We start from the raw sequence: 19,130 nt of genomic DNA, 5'->3' as shown, positions 1-19,130 counted from the left end.
ATGCATTATTTATTGCACTTAATGGCAGCAATGCATTGAAGACATACTCGGTTCTGAATGAACCGGAAGAATCATCTTGTAGCTTGCGCCCATTTCCATACACTGAACATTGGAAAGGCTGTGTGTGCTCCTTTTAATCATGGATTTTCTAGACATCCATGTCCTCTGTCTGAATTACTAAATGCTTCTGGTACTATTGTGACAGATGCATCCATAAGAGATATGCTCAGAGGCATAAATAAATAAGAAATCTGTGATGTGTATACTTTCTCTAAATTCATAGAGGCCTATGGTAAAAGTACTTGAAGGGGAATTAACTTCCACAGGGTAGGATGAATTTGAACCTGGCAGATTTAAATAGGCAATAGCAAACAATGCATGCTCAAAACTTACAAGTTGTCCGAATTTATCAAGACTACTGTTTCTAAAATGCCTGTTTTGTTGAAGTTTGTGTATCTTAACACACAAGCTTGCATGTACACATAAATGTGACTTTATTCTGTTATCCATGATCATTTATCTCTAGGAAGTTAATTTTTCAGATCTTTTGGGACTTGCATTTCCTGTTCTTTTAATCAACTTAATAGACTCTTCATTTTCTGCCCTGACTCTACATCCAATGAGTACACATATTAACTTATTGTCTGATGTATATTCATGTTGTTATATGTGGTAATTTGTCACAGAAAGGTTGCATATGTATTTTGGCTTTTAAGTTAGGCTAACCTAGTTTGCTATATACACACAGAGGGAGATGGGGCATGGGTTGGAGAGTGAGAGAAAGGTGGAAAAAGGAGGAGAGAGATTTTCTTCCTTGATCTCACTAGGGAGAGGAACATTTCTCTGTCCTAGGCAATAATGATTTCAGCTGCAGGAGCCTGAGCCCCACCTTACACAGAGTAAGTATGGTCCTCCTAGAATGGGGAATTCACTTTCTGCAGGTCCCAAGGGAGAAGCAGAGTACAGAAGGGAAGCAGGACTCGGGGATATAACATGTGATGGTGTCGAGATCATATACCTTAGGCGCCGACCCTTCAGGAAGTGAAAGTGGGGCTGAATGGGACTGGTGAAGAGCAGGTGGACATAGATAGGCCTGCAATGTTGGTAGCCCCCCAGGATAACCAAACGGCTGAAGTGGGAACAAATACGGACTGGAGGAGACCAAAGCACACAGAGCAGTGCAGAATGTTGTTTTTCCTGTGGGGTGGAGACTCCTGGATCATTTTTTTATTTTTCAAAAGAATGAGGCCATGTGGATCAACATTTAGCAGGCTCCCCTAGTCACAATAAAGAATTCCTTTGGGGGCATAGATGGCACTGAGAGGTAGTTAAATGCTCAGAACAACACTGGGGCCTATGGCTACAGAGGGTTAGGTATGTTTCCATATAGAGAATATAGATAGACCCTGGACGATGCCACTGTCTACCCCAGGATGGAAAGCCATGGGAGGGATAGGGGTTTGATTTTATTAGGTTTTTAATTCTTTGTTGGTGAATGAGAAAAGCCTAAGTTTACTTTAAAGAAGCAGATTAAGGTAACTTTTATTTGGGGGCACTAGTGAAGGAAAAGGTCCGTGGTTATCTAGTTAAAAGATTAGTTGCTGGCTGCCACAGTACAGTGGTAAGAGGCCTGGGTTAGAGTGGGGCATGGAAGGCAGATCCCTTCTCCACCCTGCCTGGATTTGGTGCCAGCTGGTCTCCTCCGGTCCATATTTGTTACTCCTCATTACTTTGCATCTAGACCACGCTGGTGTGTTTTCTGAGGAGAGTGGGAAGGGTCTGCAGAGGTGCTATAAGGAGCACACGCCACATTCCCTGGATGCTGCATCATATTTATGTCAAAGCACACAATTATCTCTGGCAAGCTAATTGTAGTTAGGTGTAAGTGGATGTTTTCATAGGAAAAAAGTGATTAGAATGAAATTATAGTTTTGACTTAGAAAGCTTAATTATCTCCAAATTGGTTTTGTCCCTGACTTTTAATTTTTTTTTTTTTAACATCCAAGAAGCTAGATTTACTGACATTACCTGGTTAAGATGGAAAAAGGAAGGCAGCAGACGGCCCATTTCAGGTCTTTATTGAGTCCTGCTCGATCTCCTTGGCCAACTTTTAAATGGATGGCACATCATATTTAAATGTGTATTCCTCAGTTTCTTGGTAGCTGTGAAAAAAATTATGAAAACACTCACAAGGCAGGAGGATAACACTGAGTCACCACTATGTGACAGTGCTGTTGCTTCACGCCATGATGAATTGGAACATCTTGGGGAATGGGGTATCTTGGGAGCTGCAGCATGTGGATGACATCCTGACATCAGAAAGCAGAGAAAGAACAGGAAATGGACAGGACAAGATGTTCCTTCCAAAGGCATACACTCAGGGAGCCACTTCCTCCAGTGGGGGAGCCTTCCACAGTCCCATGTCCCCAGTAGTCTAACTTCTGGGTTTATCAATGAATGCAGCCACTTGGAGATGAAATAGCTTGGAGATGGTCTAACCTAGTTGTCTCTAGAAACTCCCTCAGGGGCACTGCAGTCTGTTGGTATTCTCCTAGGCATTTCTCCATCTAGCCAAGTTGGCCATAGAGATAAAGCATCACAAAATGTATACTTGGAATGTCATAGTCACATGTTGAAGAGCCAGCACCCTTTCTTTGTCCTTCATCATAGATAACTGTTCTCTCCTCTGAATGAATTCCATTTGTTTGAACTCCTGAAGTCTCTGGGCCCAGGGATTGTCCTAACCAGGACAACTCGATGGTACAGGCTACTCGGGTCAATGACTTTGTTAAAATTTAATTTCTTATGTCACTGTGTGCTTGACATATTGACATTACCTGAATTGGTTCTGTGCCTTTCCACGTCAGCGGAGTGCCTTACTTGTCCCCCATTAGCATGAGCCCTTTCCTCAGAAGGCAGTTGCCTAGTGTGGCTTTTCTTGCTGACAGCCCCTGGGTGATGGCCTGCAGCTGCTGGATGGGTTCTTACCACTTCTGTTGTCATTGCTCTGGGTGCTGCTGACCCTGAAGGACTCTCAGTGTACCAAGAGGGTACCAAGAGAATGGAACTTTACAGAGAGATATGTCCAAGAAGTCATATGTCATATGTCAATCAGTTGAGTTTCTACCATACATGAAGAGAAATATATGTGCACAGGTTAGCAGGTGGTAGGAAAGGAGGCACCTATTATCTGTCATGGCTGATGGCTCATGCACTCACTTGCTCACATCTCCACTCTATATCCACAGACAAAAACAGCTCTGGCCTTGTTGTATGATGAGGGGTTGGAAAATGCCTATGACGTCCGCCTGAAGCTGACAAAAGAGGTGCTGACTATTCAAAAGCAAGATGTCGTCTGCATCGGGGGAGCTCCTCCTGGTGCTAATGTAAGTGCTCCTGCCTCCAGGGCATGGCTCACACCAATCCAGGTTCGGGAGCTTCGGGAAAGGCTTTTAAAACTTACTGTTCATGAAGGTTCCATGGGGAATTTGCATGTTGCAGTTTACCTGTCTGCAAGTACCAGCTGATTACATGTCAAAATTAAATACTATTTTTGTGTTTCTACCTCAATCTTTCTCTACTTTTTATTAACTGTATGTGGGAGGAGAGGAGGTTTGGTGGGCACATGTGTATATGTGTATGTGTGTAGTAAACTCATATGAGTGTGTGGAGGCCAGAGGTTGACATCAGGTCCTCCTGGTTTTTTTCCTTGTTTCATGAGATAGGATTTCTTACCAAACCCAGAGCACCTCAGTTTGGCTACACTGGCCAGGGAGCCCAGTGGATCTACCTATCTCTGCATATTTCTTAGCATGGACACCTCTGGCTAGGAATGGATTTTAAAAATTGATAGCACATATCTTTTAAAATTTTTTTTTATTATTATTTTCTTTATTTACATTTCAAATGCTATCCCGAAAGTTCCCTATACCCCCACCCCCACCCCTGGTCCCCTACTCACCCACTCCCACTACTTGGCCCAGGCCTTCCCTTGTGCTGGGTCATATAAAGTTTGCAAGCCCAAGGGGCCTCTCTTCCTAATGATGGCCGATTAGGCCATCTTCTGCTACATATGCAGCTAGAGACACAAGCTCAGGGGGTACTGGTTAGTTCATATTGTTGTTCCACCTGCAGGGTTGCAGCCCCCTTCAGCTCCTTGGGTACTTTCTCTAGCTCCTCCATTGGGGACCCTGTGTTCCATCGAATAGCTGGCTGTGAGCATCCACTTCGGTGTTTGCCAGGCTCTGGCATAGCCTCACAAGAGGCCGCAATATCAGGGTCCCTTCAGCAGAATCTTGCTGGCATGTGCATTAGTATCTAGGTTTGGTGGCTGATGATGGGATGGATTCCCGGCTGAGGTAGTCTCTGGATAGTCCATCCTTTCATCTTATCTCTAAATTTTGTCTCTGTACCTATATCCTTTCATGAGTATTTTGTTCCTTATTCTAAGGAGGAATGAAGTATCCACACGATGGTCATCCTTCTTGGTTTTCTTGTGTTTGATAGCACATATCTTTAATCCCAGTACTTGGGAGGAAGAAATAATCATATATTTCTTACTTACAAACATAGTTAAAAACAATCCCAGATAAAACATTAGCTAATTCACCCCAGCAGGTTATTAAACATAATCATTGTTGGGGCTAGAGGGATGGATGGCTCAGTGGTGAAAACCTCTTGCTGCTCTTGCAGAGCACCCAGATTTCACTCCCAGCACCCATGTGGCTGCTCACAACTGCTTACAACTCCATGTCAGGAGATCTGATGCTCTCTGCCACCCCTGCTGTGGGCTGTTGCATGTTTGTGGCATGTTCTTAGAGGCTAACGTGGACTACATAGCAAGTTCAAAGCTAGTAAGATGCACAGAGCAAGAGTATCCAAAAGTTCAAAAGAACAAAAAAGGGGCACTGGCTTTTAGTTAACCACTGTATGGTTTGGAACGAAGAGTTCTTCACATAGCTTGGCCATCCAAGTCTGGTGGAACTCGTCATTTAGAGCTCTTGCTTCACAGAGCAACTCAGTCATAGATTCATCACTGTGGTCCAGAGAACTGTCAGGACAGAACCCATTGTGGGTCAAGAGGTGCTCATGTGAGCCACAAACATGCAACAGCCCACAGCAGGGGTGGCAGAGAGCATCAGATCTCCTGACATGGAGTTGTAAGCAGTTGTGAGCAGCTACACGGGTGCTGGGAGTGAAATCTGGATGCTCTGCAAAAGCAGCAAGAGGTTTTCACCACTGAGCCATCCATCCCTCTAGCCCCAACAATGATTATGTTTAATAACCTGCTGGGGTGAATTAGCTAATGTTTTATCTGGGATTGTTTTTAACTATGTTTGTAAGTAAAATGCACATATAACTTTTTCTGTCACTAGAGTGATAATTAAATTTACATCACTAAATGAATCAGTATTTCTAGATTTTTTTTTTCCACAAAGCTTCTCTGAAGTGAAGAATATCCCCCCCCCCCCCTGTGCTTTACAGGACTCAGTTGTAATCCCAGGGACCCAGTCTGAGGGAAGGACAGGCGTGGATCTCAGCTTCTTTACTCTCTGTGGGCGATCTGGATGCTCTGTTTATTTTTTGACAATGTTAGAGTTTCTCATTTTTTGCAGAGGTCTCCGGTTCATCTATGCTTTCCATTGTGTTAGTGTTTCATAGTAGATCTTCAGAGTGTTGTTTTGCTAGTTTTTAAATCTGGTCTGTCTGTCATTTTAATTTCTTGTCTGGTTTTGGTTTTCTTACATCGTTTTGTTTGGTCTCACCAGTAGTTAATCTACCTCATTAACCTTTTCCAAAGACATATACCTATATTCAGCTTTGCTTCTTAATTTTCTTTGCTGTAATTTGCAATTTCTTTGCATCTTCCTGTAGAATTATGACTCCCTTCTCTTAAGTGTTTTGTATACCGTTCCAGCTGGTTGTTTTCATTCTCCAGACATGAGTCTTTGGTTGAGGGGGAGGAGGCTTGACAAGAAATAACTGTACAGCCTCATGGGTACTGTGTGATGCTTCTTTCAACACTGTGTACTGACCAACTTGGGATACTTAAGCTACCCTTCATCTTCATCATTTCTTTGTGAAAAGACCATCCCAAATCCTTGTTTCCAGCTTCTGTAGCTTCATTGTATTTTGGGTCAAAAACCTTTATATGTTGTTAATCCGTCAGAATTTATTGAGGCTGCCTTTGTGCCATAATTTATGAGCATTTCTGTGAACATTCTACATCTAACCCAAAAAAGGTATATTTTCTGTGAGCTATAAAGTTGCATATTTGTGTGTAACAATACATTTATTATTTTCAAGTTTATTAAACATGTTGTTCAAATCTTCTATATAGCTAATAAGTTCGTCAACTTGCCCTATAAACTTGTGAAGGGAATCTATTTAAAATATTCAAATAAAAATAGCTGATTTATTTATTTATTTATTTTAAAGAAAAGTTCCCTTCCTTAATGACTGAAAGAACCTTGGTCAGAGTCAAGGCCATAGTACCCAGAGCTGCATAAGGAGTTGAATGAGGGTCATGTGTCATGTGACTGACCACTGGCAGTGTGCAGTCTGGATATTCCACTACAAATGTGCACTCCTCTCTGTGAACACACAGGCCCTCACTCCCTCCTCAGAGGAACAGGCCCAGAAGGGATGAAGAAATGTGGCAATACTTTCCTCCTGGGAAGTGGATGTATCCCGTGGGGGCATTTCAGTGAATTCTCACACTGTGTTTCATGCCCCTCCCTCCCACGATGTAGTGTGAAATGACCTTTAGAAGAGATTGCACTTAGGTTTCAGCCCAGCCCTCTCCTAGCAATCAACTGGCACTCAGGGCTTGGCACTTCCTGCTGACTATTAGTGTGTTGAGACAGAGCTGTCTTCTACGACATAGATAATTCGTGTACTTTATACATCTTTTCAGTAAGCACAAACGTGGCTTTGCAGTGCTAGAAGATGCTTTCCTACAATATTATTTCTTACCTTCTATGACCCTCACTTCTTAACTTCCAAGCTAAGTTTTGTTATGGTTTCAAACTTGTTTTCAGGTCTGTGAGTCCTGGCTTGAGTTCAAACCCTGACTTCCCTGGAAGATGTTGGAACTGCAAGCTAAAATAAACACTTTCCTTCCCTAACTAAGAATTTTTTTTCCTAATAGGGGATGTTCCATTATTGCAACAAGTTTTGTGTTATCAGATTTATTAAGATATAAATTACATTATGAATTACAAATGAAATCACATATATTTAGATGTACATTGTGCTGATTTGACTCACATATATTTTGTGAAATGGTTGCTTTAACTAAGCTAATATATATTATTATGTGTATTTACATTGTGTGTGTATGCATACGTATGCATGCATGCATGCATGCATGCATGCCCCTGCATGTGTGTAGAGGTCTTACTGGTATTGGAGTATAAGATCTGCTCTTCGGGCAAACCTCAAGTGTACAATACAATATTGTTAACTGTCATCCACACATTTTGTAGTCAGAACTCCAGAACTTAGCCCTTTTGGTTTGTATTTTATTGAGACAGAGTCTCCCTGTGGCTCAGGCTGGCCTCAAACTCCCCCATGTAACCAACGGATGGACACAAACTCCTAATCCTCCTGCCTGTATCGTCTGGGTGCTAGAATTTCAGACATGTGCCACCACACCTGTCTATACGTCACCTGTCTTTTAGTTCACACTTTGTGCCTCGGACCAATATTGCTACATCTGCACCTTATCACCCAGGTTCCTGACATACACATGAGATCATGGCATATTTTTCTTCCGTGCCTGAACTGTCTCAACATATGAATAATACTCAGATGTTCATGTATGTTGTCACAGAGGAGTGAGTAGCTTCCCCTCCTGCTCAAGGTTAGCTGGTATTCCGCTGTGGTCCATTCATTCATCCGTAGACACTCAGCTTGTTCTGCGATCCTGACTGTTGCAATTAATGCTGTGATGAATGTGACTTAACACTGTGGCTGCTCTCTCTTGCTGCAGTGTGGCTGACAACACTCTTGGCTTCTCAGATAACTACTGACAAGGTTTCTGGGATGAGAGCCAGGTGCACTTGAATGTAGGCTCGATTAGGAAAATGAAAATGACCATTCTTACACTAAGGTCTCTAAAATGTAGTCCTTTCCCCGTGTGCTGTAAGAGTTCATTGCTTAGACATTCGATCTTTGCACAAAATATAGTACTGCCGGTTCTGCTGTTATGCAGGGCTTTCCCTCATAGATCCTGTGACGTGTATTTAGTCTGATTTTTTTTTTTTTTTTGGTTTCTATATTTCGAGTTTACCATGTATTTAAGGCATCAACTGGGTGGGGAGTAATGGCTTCAAGCTTCAGTATCCTGCTGTCTGGGAAGGTCTCTTAGGAGCACAGACATGTGCCACCACATCCAGCTAGAACTTAGCCATCTTATAACAGACATAATCCTTCCTAAGACTATATGTACAGGCTGATATGGGATGCTGTAGATTCACACCTGCCAAAAGCCACAGAAGCTTTTCCTGCCAGCTTGCTGTGTTATTGTGGTACCCAAAATCCCAGGACAAAGCAGGGTCCCCAGGTGTCCTTCCCTGTCCTTCAGCCTCTGTCCTTGCTTTTAAACATCTTTGGAGCCCTTTCGTCTAAATGTTATTTCTTTTCAGCTAAAGTACAATGCTTATGGTTCCTATAAAATACTACGGGAAAAGAAATATTTTCTCTGCTTGTTATTGTACCCCAGACATCTCCCCTGTCCTTTCCAACATAGTTTAGACCATGGCAAACTGAATGGCCAGAATTTCATAGGTAAGAGATAAGATTTTGAGTATTGCTGATTATAAGTGTATTATATTTTTAGCTAGTATTACCATATTGATTTAAATGTTATCAGCCACCTGTATTTGGGGACATGAAAAAAAAAATGGTTTTTCTGGAATGCATACTGATGGCCTCAGTTGGACTAAATTGCAGAGGTCTGTGCCAGGGAGCTCCCCTCTGGAGCTGGTGTTAGGAGAACAATTTCACAAGGGAGTCAGCTTCCCCACTTGGAGAATGGACATGGGTATTGTCCACATGTTGTCACAGCAATAATGAGGGTAAGGCAGCAAGCCAACCCGCTCTGTAGTCATTTTGTGTAGAGTTCCAGTGATGGCTTCAACAGGACCTGATTTCCCCAGGAACTTTGTTTTCTCATAAGCAGACCCACTGGTTGAAGGTTGGCCACGGTACTGCTACTGCAGAGGTTGGAGAATGCCAGACTGGAAGTTCATATTAAGACTTGCTTACATTTTAATTGGGAAGTTATATGTGCATTCTTTTTGCTCATTCTCTGATGCTGCATTGTGACCTAAACTTATTTTTTTCCTAAAATTTTTTAAAGCACAGAACTGTTACACTTCGCAGACAACCTGTGGGTGGCCTGGGCCTAAGTATCAAGGTATGAGTTTGTTTTCTTGCCACCTCTGCCCCTCAATTCCCAAAGCCCTCAGTGGCAGACCTGATAACTATATTCTTCTCATGTCTCTGTCTTCTAGGGAGGAGCAGAGCACGGAGTCCCTGTCGTCATATCTAAAATATTCAAAGACCAAGCAGGTAAGACTGGTTCCAGTGATAGGCATGAAATTGTAACCAGTATAAGAAAATGGCTTTTTAGGTGTTAGGAATTAGCACACATGTATTTGGCTACAGTCTATAAACTACACTTCATTAATATAGCTGTGGGTCTTTTCAGAAGATGTGTTTAGTCATCTGATCCATGCTGGCTACTCTTTCTATTTATGCCGACCCCGCAAGCCCATTAGAGACTATCTACTATGTGGTATGCTCAGTTCTACAGAGAGCACTTACGACTACTACAGGTCTGGGGAATGAGTTTCTTACAGTCGGTTTAAAGCTAAGGATACTTTAATGTTGGTTGAAAGCCGATAGTGTCCATAAGCATCTCCGGTTAAGAGCCAATAGGCATGAAGATAACATACCCACTGTAGAGCCCCAGACATGCTCAAGAGTAACCCAGAAGGGAAGTGACAATCTACTGCTTGGAACCAAGGTACATGGGCATCATGGCATTAAGTATCACATCAGCCCATCACAGGGGTACCAGCCTTGATTAGTAACGATGAGCTAATGGTTAGAGGACAGCATCACACAGGAAAAGGTGAGAATGGGGCTTCCTTAAGGGACACATAATTCTCAGCAAACCAGGGTATTTTTTGCTGTCACACAATGGCCTTGTTACTGGACATGCTGCCCTTGGCTTCGCATAACAATCTCCTCTGCCCTTCCTCCAGCTTTGTCACCCCGAAACGGCCCTCTGCCTGGGGAGCTCTGTCCCTAGGGGCTGGTGTGCTGGAGCTAATATGGAGATCCCCTGCAGACTGGTCATCTGGGGGTTGACATGCCTCCCTCCCTAGGTCTCGACTTGGAAAGGACGCCTGGACAGGTGCTCCATTTTGTGAGCTCCCATATCTCAAACTGAGACCAAAGCTAGGAGTGGCCAGCCACCATGGTCTCCCATGCCCCGACTCTGTTCCTGTCATAGGCATAGGGCATGGAGAGGACAATAAACTTGAAGTGTCTTCTAAAACATCCTCATTCATTTCACCTTACTGTACTAGACCAAGAACCCAACTTGATCCGATACAATTAGCTTTGGTCTGGACTGCACAGAAAAATGTAGGTGGAGTGCTTTAATGGCAGAGGTTTCAGGACGTCTGTGTCATGGTCATTCAAACTGCTGACAGAGACCACAGACAGCATGGAATTGTTGCAGAGGCAGTTCAAACCAGAGGTGACATTTCAGAGGCACTATGGAGCCCCCTGACACCTTTAAATACATTTTTTGAGAAGGAGATGAGCGTTCAAATAGTTCATTATAAAACTAGAATCTACATGAAAATTTGTCTTCACCCTAGGACATTTAGGAGCCAATTCAGGGATACACTTTGCCTGTTTCTGAGCAAGGTGATAAGCCCTGCTTACAGCAGACAGTATATCTAATTAGGACTGAGAGCCAGTACGCCTAAGAATGCAGCTTCCTGTGTTCCCCAGAGGCAGGAGGATGGAAGATACCACCTGTGGGTCAGGATAGAAAAAAAATGGAAGCGCACATATTAGTATGCATGTATTTCCCCCGCCCCTTTGGTGGCACCAAGAAATTTCATTTGATCCAAAAATACGAGCTTAGTTCTAACCTTGGCAAGCAGGAAAATGAAAGAGTTATACAGTTCTCAGAATCAAATAATCATTCTTTTTGAGATTTTAAAAGCATTTAGAAACAAATGCTGTGGTTAAATTGGACTGCAGAATCTGTGTTGTTTATCAAATGTAATTGTGGAGCTGACACGCTTTGCAGAAGTGTAGGCTCTGGCGCATTGAAAGTAAAATTCTATAAGCGAGGAATAAATCAATTCTCTTGTGTGTTAGCTGTTTAATTACTTCTGCGCCCCTGTCAACCATCTGCTTGGCTGATTAATAATTGAAGGAAGATTGCTCGTGTGCATTTCTCTCTCTATAGGTAATCTTTGTAAACATTATCAGTTCTTTTTCAATGGTGCATTCTTTTACTTGTGGATAGGAAATGCTTCAAAAAGGAATTAGACTAAGCAACAGATAAAAGTCCGTGGAGAATTTTATGCTCGATCGAGAAAGAAAATCTTGGTGCAGGAGGCTGCCTAAGACAACTGAAAAGTGGAATTGAAGCTGTGGTTTTGAAAAGAGAGGCCTACAAGAGCTTTTCTGAATTCCTATTGCTTGGTTACCATGATTGGGTGTGTGTGGTCAGAGGGCACAGGACCTAGTTATCTAGAGTGTGGCACACTGGCACAGTGCTCTTAGTGAGAGAACCCTTTTCTTCAGCTCTCTGGAGGCCTCTCACTTAACTCTGCCAGTCTAGCCAGGCTTGACATGAAAGTGGTGCCACCTCACATGCCTCTTTCCATCTGACAGCCATCATTGTTTCAAACATCCAAATCTGAGAATCAGTTGACCATGTTATCCTGCCCTGGGCTCTTTCCTACAGGATCTTCTCAGTGCTTTGATGGACTGTCTCAAAGACACCTTCCCTCGTGTCTTCATTTTCTTTATCTTCTATTTCTGATATCCTGTAGTATTCTGTATAATATGTCTAAAGGAAAGATGAGTGTTATGGTTGCAGTTAGGGTTAGGGTTTATTCTCACTCGTTCATGTCTTAATGTATGACACAGACTCAAGGTCATAGGCAAAGGAGGGCTGGCTCACCCTGGATCTCTATGTGAAGCTGACAGAGGGTAATGCCCTCCACATGAAAAAGATGGTGGAGAATATGGTACTTAATGCCCAATGCTGCAGGAGCCCTGGAGGATTGGCCTCACAGCAGTAGGTACACTAATCACTAACATACGAAGGCATCAGATGCTTAGCTATTCCCAGACAGGAGAGACAGAGCCTATGATTCTCACACAGATGTGGACATGCAAAGTATACACTATCATTCAATGAAGTATGGCTTCTTCAGACAGGCTGGGGATTGGGTACGAAAACTAGAAAGCAGAATGAGACATAGAGACTGGGAATACCTGCTTATTCCAAGAGAACCTGCCTAGATCCCGGCATGCTGCAAGATGCCCATCCTGACTTGAATAGGTGTTTCAGCATCCCTAGAAGGAAGGCCTATGGAATAAGGGCATTCTCCAGTTCTCACTCTCTAACTGCAGATGCCTCTCGGGCTGTTTCTTCTGCCTTGCTCTTGGGAACAAGGTTGAAATAACTTGCTGGATCAAAGAAGAATACAAAATCAGGAGTACTCTTATATTTCCAAGAATTTGTCCAATGTTGTTCAACAAATAGCTCTCTGGGGCATGAGTGCAGAGGCTGAAGTTGTCTGCTGCAGGACTTGTACACAGCTGGAAGCACTGGCAATGAATTCACCCACCATGTACATTCAGAGAACAGGAACCACACAGCGTGAGAGAGTAAGAAAGCAAGATTTTTTTAAAAATTAATTTACTGTATAAGTAATGGTTTTGTTTTAATGATTAAGAGGTGCCACATGAAATCTCTTGAAAGGGGAAATGGTGAGGTTTGTTTTGCACTTTATGTATGGAGAGTACAGGCAGGCACAGCAGTAGGAACATCACATGCAGACTAAGGATACCCAGGCGGTGATGCGAAGTGCTCTGCTGTGCTTGAGAGCAAATGATCAGAGTCCAGGTGCCCTTTGTAGATGCAGTGTTAGACTGCTGAGAGTGAACCGTGGTAGCAGGGAGACAGAGAGTGAGCACCCTGTGCTGACTCTAAAACAGGTGAGTGACAATTACTTTGATAAAGTGACTTAACTGGCCCTGTGGAGTCAGGGGAAGGAAAGGGCAGGAACTCAGTGTTCCATGTCAGTTGCATGAGCTGTCCAGAGGAGCATAATGCTTAGGTCCACAGGACAACAGTGGAGATGGGGAATCAGATAAAGAAGGATTTAACTTGAATTGATGGAACCAAGGCAACCCCTTAAGGACACATATGGATCGAGATGATGCTGAGGGTGTGGCTGAAAGAGAACGCAGGAGTTGAGAAGGAGAGAACGCTGTGGACTCAGCTCTGGCTCTCCCGTCCTTTAGGAGACAATCTTTCTCATCTCCTCTGCGTGGAACATGAATCCTAGAGGCGAGTTACTGAGTATAGCCCAATTGTAGATCCTGATGATACGGGAATGTCATAAGGTCATAGAATTGAGACCACACACTTAGAACCTACCCTAGAGTTCAGATGAGGACAACCCTGGCCCCACTATGATCTCAGAGGCCCAGAGACTTACAGGTCTGGACATCTTATGGCTAGGGGACCAGATGACCCTGAGACTGTCCACAGAGCAGATGCTACTCTGAGTATCTCTTTCTCCAGATCCCAAGTAATATATGGTGTGATTTTGACATCATGAGGGAAAGATTTATCATCACATATTTTATTAAAGGGATCTTGAAAATAATTTAAGAGCATTAAAACTTCATCACAAAATTTGGTTCCTTTGATTCCTCACCTATGTCAAATCAAATTTGTACATGTCTGTAACTGATTCATTTGGTAATTAAAAAACTCCATCACACAGGCAAAACATCCATGACTAGCATAGTTATAGTCCTTACTCCATTCATCTCTTTCTTTCTCCCTCTTCCTCCCCTCTCTTCCTTTTTCTCTTAGCATTCACACTATGATAAACATTGGCGTTGGTATTGGGAGTAGTGGGAAGACTAACCTGCTTTTATAGAATACATTATAGAAGAAGAGGAAAACACAATAGCTATATGTGGGTCTAGTTCAAATAAAAACTATAAAATTCAAGCAGGCACTTCCGTGTTCCATACTTCATGGAGTGGCTTCTAAAGGCCCCATGAGGTCCTGCTGGGATCACCCCCATATTTTAGATGGGGACACTGAAGCTTAGATAGCTGGAAGAGTTTCCCGGGATACACATCAGCAACTGGAACAAGCCCTTGCCTCCATGCCCATCCCTGGTTTCTGGCTTTACTGTCCTGTGCAGCCTTTCACAACTCTGTGCAGTTGGAACAACCCCCTCACAACACTGCTGTGGGTATAGCAGTTAATATCTCTGCTTCTTTTTCATTTACTCCTGGACATCCTTTGTATTGCAGCCTTTTACTGTTTTGTAAAATTGAGTGATATTTAACTTATTCATATCTTGTAGTATTGATAGAGAAGAGGTTTAAAACAGCATTTCAGATAACCTTAGGTTTAAGTCCAGAATTATTCACATATGGATTATTCTGATTATTAGTTATCTAACTGAATACAGAATTTTACTATCTCAAATTAATTAACTAGATAACTGGTGGTTTGAATCAGAATGGCCCATGTGTGGTCATATATTTAAATGCTTGGTCCACAGTTAGTAGAACTATTTAAGGAGGAATAGGAAGTGTGGCCTTGTTGAGAACCAACTTTGAGGCTTCAAAATCCCATGCCAGTCCCACTTATCTCTCTCTGCTTTGTGACTATTGATCAGATGTAAACTCTCAGCTCCTGCTTCAGCACCATGCCTGCCTGCTGTCACATTACTCACCATGATGGTCTTAGGCTCTGTCACTCTGGAACTGTGATTCCCAGATTAAATATTCCTTCTACAAGTTACCTTGGTCTCTTATTATTTCAATAGAAAAGTAATAAGATAGATACTTACCTCAAACATTTTTTTATTTAAACTTCCTTTTTAAGAAGTGAAAAGTGCTTCTTCATGTGCACACATTCCCTTAAGGTTTGAGTTTTTCCTTATCATGAGCATTTGGAAAAAGAGAAATGGTAAAATAACCTGGTTAGTATAGCTTGAACTCAGACACTTGATTTTGTCCTCCATGCCTGTGGTTCTGGGTGTATGCTTTGTGGAAGCACATAGTTTATCCAAAAGGGAAGAGTGTGGTGGTAAAATATGTTCAGTCTTCAGTGACTTGAAGAAAGAACATTTGTTTTTACAACCAAGGAGGACATGCACTGTGTATAATGATGTTGCTATGTATCTGCCTGCCTTTAGCCCAGGGGAACTCCTTCAGGCTTTTGTCTCATGCACACAGTAGGGTGTCTGGGTTGAAGGATGGTAAATCTTTATTCCAGGTTTAAAAGGAAAATGTGTGTTATCACCAAGCAACTCCACTTCCCTCTCCTAAGAAAGAAACCACATCACATTCTCTCCTTTCTGCCTCTCTGATTAGAGTTGGACCACAAATTCACCCCCTGGGAAGTTGAGGGAACTCACTTGCCATGACTTACTATGAGAGCTTTTACTTTACCCTTAGCTTCAGGGTATATTTTCCTTTCAGGAGACAAAGACACTATCTTCTTAGTGTGGAGAACATGGAAAACACAGGGGCTTGCTTGACTTATATACACTCTTTCAAGTTTTACCACCCAGGACCTCCCTTCTTCAACTAGACTCTCTAGGATACCTGACCACCCTGCCCCTTAGACATCACGGCCCCATATGCACCACTGAGCCATCTTCTCTTTGCTGTGTTCAGGGACAGTTCTTCCCATTTTGATAGCTAACCTACTTTGTTTCCAATCTTTCAAGCTATCCTCCTCTCTGGTCTATTTTGTTCTCATTTAACATGGGACATAGAAGACTCGCCACATAGTGTGGTTTTATTCTATAGTTTTGTGAGTTAGAAGAGAAGAAGAGAACTGAGGAGCAGGTCCCAAGCCCACCTTCCTCGGAATATGGCTTGGTACTAGACAAGGAGTCTTTGTCCTTAACTGAAGACTATTGGAAGCAACATGACAGACAGGTCTGGGAGTTGAGGATACATAATCAAGTAGGATGCAAGCAAAAGAGCTAGTGACACACTGAGATGGAACATGACCTTTGATTGTCTTTCCAGGCTACTGCGCTATGCATTGTAGCTCATTTTAATTTTAAAAATATATAGTGGTAAGTAAAGATGTGTCAGCACTGTCTGTTAAAGGTTGTTACTAACTAGAATGAAAATGTTAGAAATAGCACCCTAAAGGTCTCCTTGGTCTTTTGTATGATAAACCCCTACAAATAGAGGTTCTCAGAAGCCACTATGCCTGTCATAATTTTACTTCCTTCCATATAGGAAGGAAGATAGCACTTACCCCGTGTAGGAATGTCTAAGTTGACATGGGAGTTTGCTATATTGTTAACGGTATGAAGAAAGACAGCCAACAGAAACAGCGAAGGTCAGTAGATAGGACAGTGCAGTCACAGCAGCCTGCAGTGACTTTGTGAGTTCTCTCTGACCACCTTCCTTTCCTTGTGCAATTTCATCATGAGTGTCTAGTATCTTGCTGGCTCTCAGGACACAGAGTTGGACAGCACAAGATGCTTAGCCAGGAAGCACATGGCATAGTGAGGAAGGCTGTACTAAATCACAGATGAAAATCTATTCATCTGTCATTAGATCATCTGTGAATTCATTGTTAGTCTCTCAGTCCATCTTTCTGTTTATTTTCCTCTATCTGCCCCTTTATCTACTTATTCTCACCTATTTATCTAATAGTTGCTATATTGGGTATAGTATTACATGCATACACACACACATATATATAAGTTTTATCTTTATATATGCATGCATATATATGTATATATATATGTTCATTTCAAATACATATTATGTTAAATAGCCTCAATCATATAATCATAAAAATATAAATTTAGGAGCTAGGACTTAGCTCAGTGGTGAAGAGCACTGGCTCTTCCAGAGGTCCTGAGTTCAATTCCCAGCAATCACATGGTGGTTTACAACCATTCGACTTGATGCCCTCTTCTGCCATGCAGGCATACATAAAGACAGGGCACCCATACACTTAAAATACATAAATAAATAATTTTAAAAATATATAAATTTAACAAGATGGAAGTTTGTATATGTCTTCAATTGTAGTGTGTAGTATATTTGATGACCTTTGATTCTCATGTGAGGTGTGCTGGGCTCTGTCACATGCCCAAGTGACCTCTACAGGACCAGGCAGAACTTTCATGTCCTTGGGAAGACACACTAAGGACTCAAATGGGTCTTGAGAAACCTAATACCCTATTTTCCTTTAATGGCCTCATTGTAAAAGAGGGTTTAGTGGAAGAGTCCAAATTTCTTGTTTAGTAACAGCCATCACAGCTGTCTTTCATACCTATCTGGGAAACTATGGGTTGGCTCTGTGGTGGCTACACAGGCTTGCAGAAGTTCCTCTGTTCTTTCACTTACTGGATTCTCTGAAAGCCTTACTCTCATTGATGAAGACATTGCTTTTTTTATCAGCCTATCACTGACAGGTAGCATCCCTCTGTCCTGCCCATGCTGTCTTGCCTCTCTTCAGGAATTCTGTGCAAAAGGTTGCTATAGGCAGGCAGCAATAAATGGCTGACAAGATCTAAAGCTAGGGGCAGAATGTGTTGAAACCCAAAGGAATAACAATGTCTCGTTCCTCCTAACACCAGAGTGGCCACAGAGGAGCAAGAATCAACCACTGAGAACTGAGTGCATGACTGTCATTCTGCAAAGTGGTCATATCATAAGAGGAAACCCCACCAGCTTCTCCTGAGAACAGGCTGAGCCACTTGGGAATTCAACTTGGGACACCTTCTTTTCCATCCAGAGAGGCACCTGGAGTACATGTGACAAAACTTGTCTGTTCAAGACTCCAGGTTGCATGGTCATCATGATGGCTACCTGTAAACTTTGGTCATACTGAGAAAAAGCCACAAAATGTCCTACTCCTCCAGTTTATTGTTTCTTTCTTAAAGTTAGAACAGCAAGTTTCACACATTTTAAAAAGGTCTTGCATACATTTTATTAGAACAGGATTGTCTCGTTAGAATGAGATGCTAAAATTAAGAATATAAATTCCTATTACCTCCTTTGGACATAATTCTGCTATGTGACCTGTTCCCACCCCCACCCCACCCCCACTGCCCATAAATGGACAATGACTCTCAGTTGCTATATAAGTGGAACCACCTGGCTTTTGAGCCCCTCTTTGTGTCACTGATACTAACCTAGCTCCTATCTACAGCCACTGAGCCACTATCTGGCATTCTCTCAGGGGATCTACCTTCCCCTCATCATCCATATCTCATCTAGCATGCAAACACACTTCCCATCTACTACACAGATCATCTCATGTTGCATTGTAATACAGGTATAACATGTACATGTAGGGTGAGGTCACAGAGGCACAGGGTACCTCTAGCTGTATGTCTTAATGGAAGGTCATCTGTCACTTAGCTCATGAATGCCTCTGTTACTGTCTCCATGATAGCTTGCTGTCACTCACCTGATCTTTCAAAGATAGAGTGATGTTTTCCTTGGTGACTAAATAAAACTTAATGATGATACTTCTGATTTTGCAAAATTTTAGAATCCAGGACAAACTACACAGAGATCACGAAGAATTAGTGGTTTAAAAAAAAAAAAGTTTTTGAAGTTAGAAATGGCGATTATAACTTCAATGTATGAAAAGAACTTCCTGAAAAGCTGAGAAATGATATAGAAGCTTTTGCTCATTTTACAGGTCAGGAAACAAGTAGAAATTATGGCTTACCTAGTCTCTCACCACAAGTAAAGAGCAATTTAGTAAACTTAATTTAATATGCACATATATTCTATTGTTTCTTTCTTAAAGTTAGAACATTAATTTTTGGTGAATT

At 42.2% G+C, this 19,130-nt stretch overlaps 1 protein-coding gene across 6 annotated transcripts in view; it reads left to right on the top strand.

Moving 5' to 3' along the window:
* Positions 1 to 19,130, top strand: part of Sntg2 (syntrophin gamma 2) — a 201,540-nt gene that overhangs the window by 61,407 nt on the left and 121,003 nt on the right. For 2 of the 6 annotated variants that reach the window (XM_029540553.1, XM_029540555.1), the window contains exons 1-4: positions 3,010 to 3,156; positions 3,249 to 3,386; positions 9,365 to 9,421; positions 9,519 to 9,576. In XM_029540553.1, the coding sequence (XP_029396413.1) occupies positions 3,082 to 3,156; positions 3,249 to 3,386; positions 9,365 to 9,421; positions 9,519 to 9,576 (328 nt within the window). In that variant the 5' untranslated portion in view covers positions 3,010 to 3,081. Of the gene's footprint in view, positions 1 to 3,008; positions 3,157 to 3,248; positions 3,387 to 9,364; positions 9,422 to 9,518; positions 9,577 to 19,130 lie in introns of those variants that run through there. The other 4 variants (XM_021202074.1, XM_029540556.1, XM_029540554.1 and 1 more) reach the window with 3 other exon arrangements.

The sequence above is a fragment of the Mus pahari genome, chromosome 7 (genome assembly GCF_900095145.1).
Source record: "Mus pahari chromosome 7, PAHARI_EIJ_v1.1, whole genome shotgun sequence".
In the NCBI taxonomy this organism is placed as follows: Eukaryota; Metazoa; Chordata; class Mammalia; order Rodentia; family Muridae; genus Mus; species Mus pahari.
Note: the sequence above shows the minus strand (reverse complement) of the source record. Positions and strands in the feature narration are given on the sequence as shown.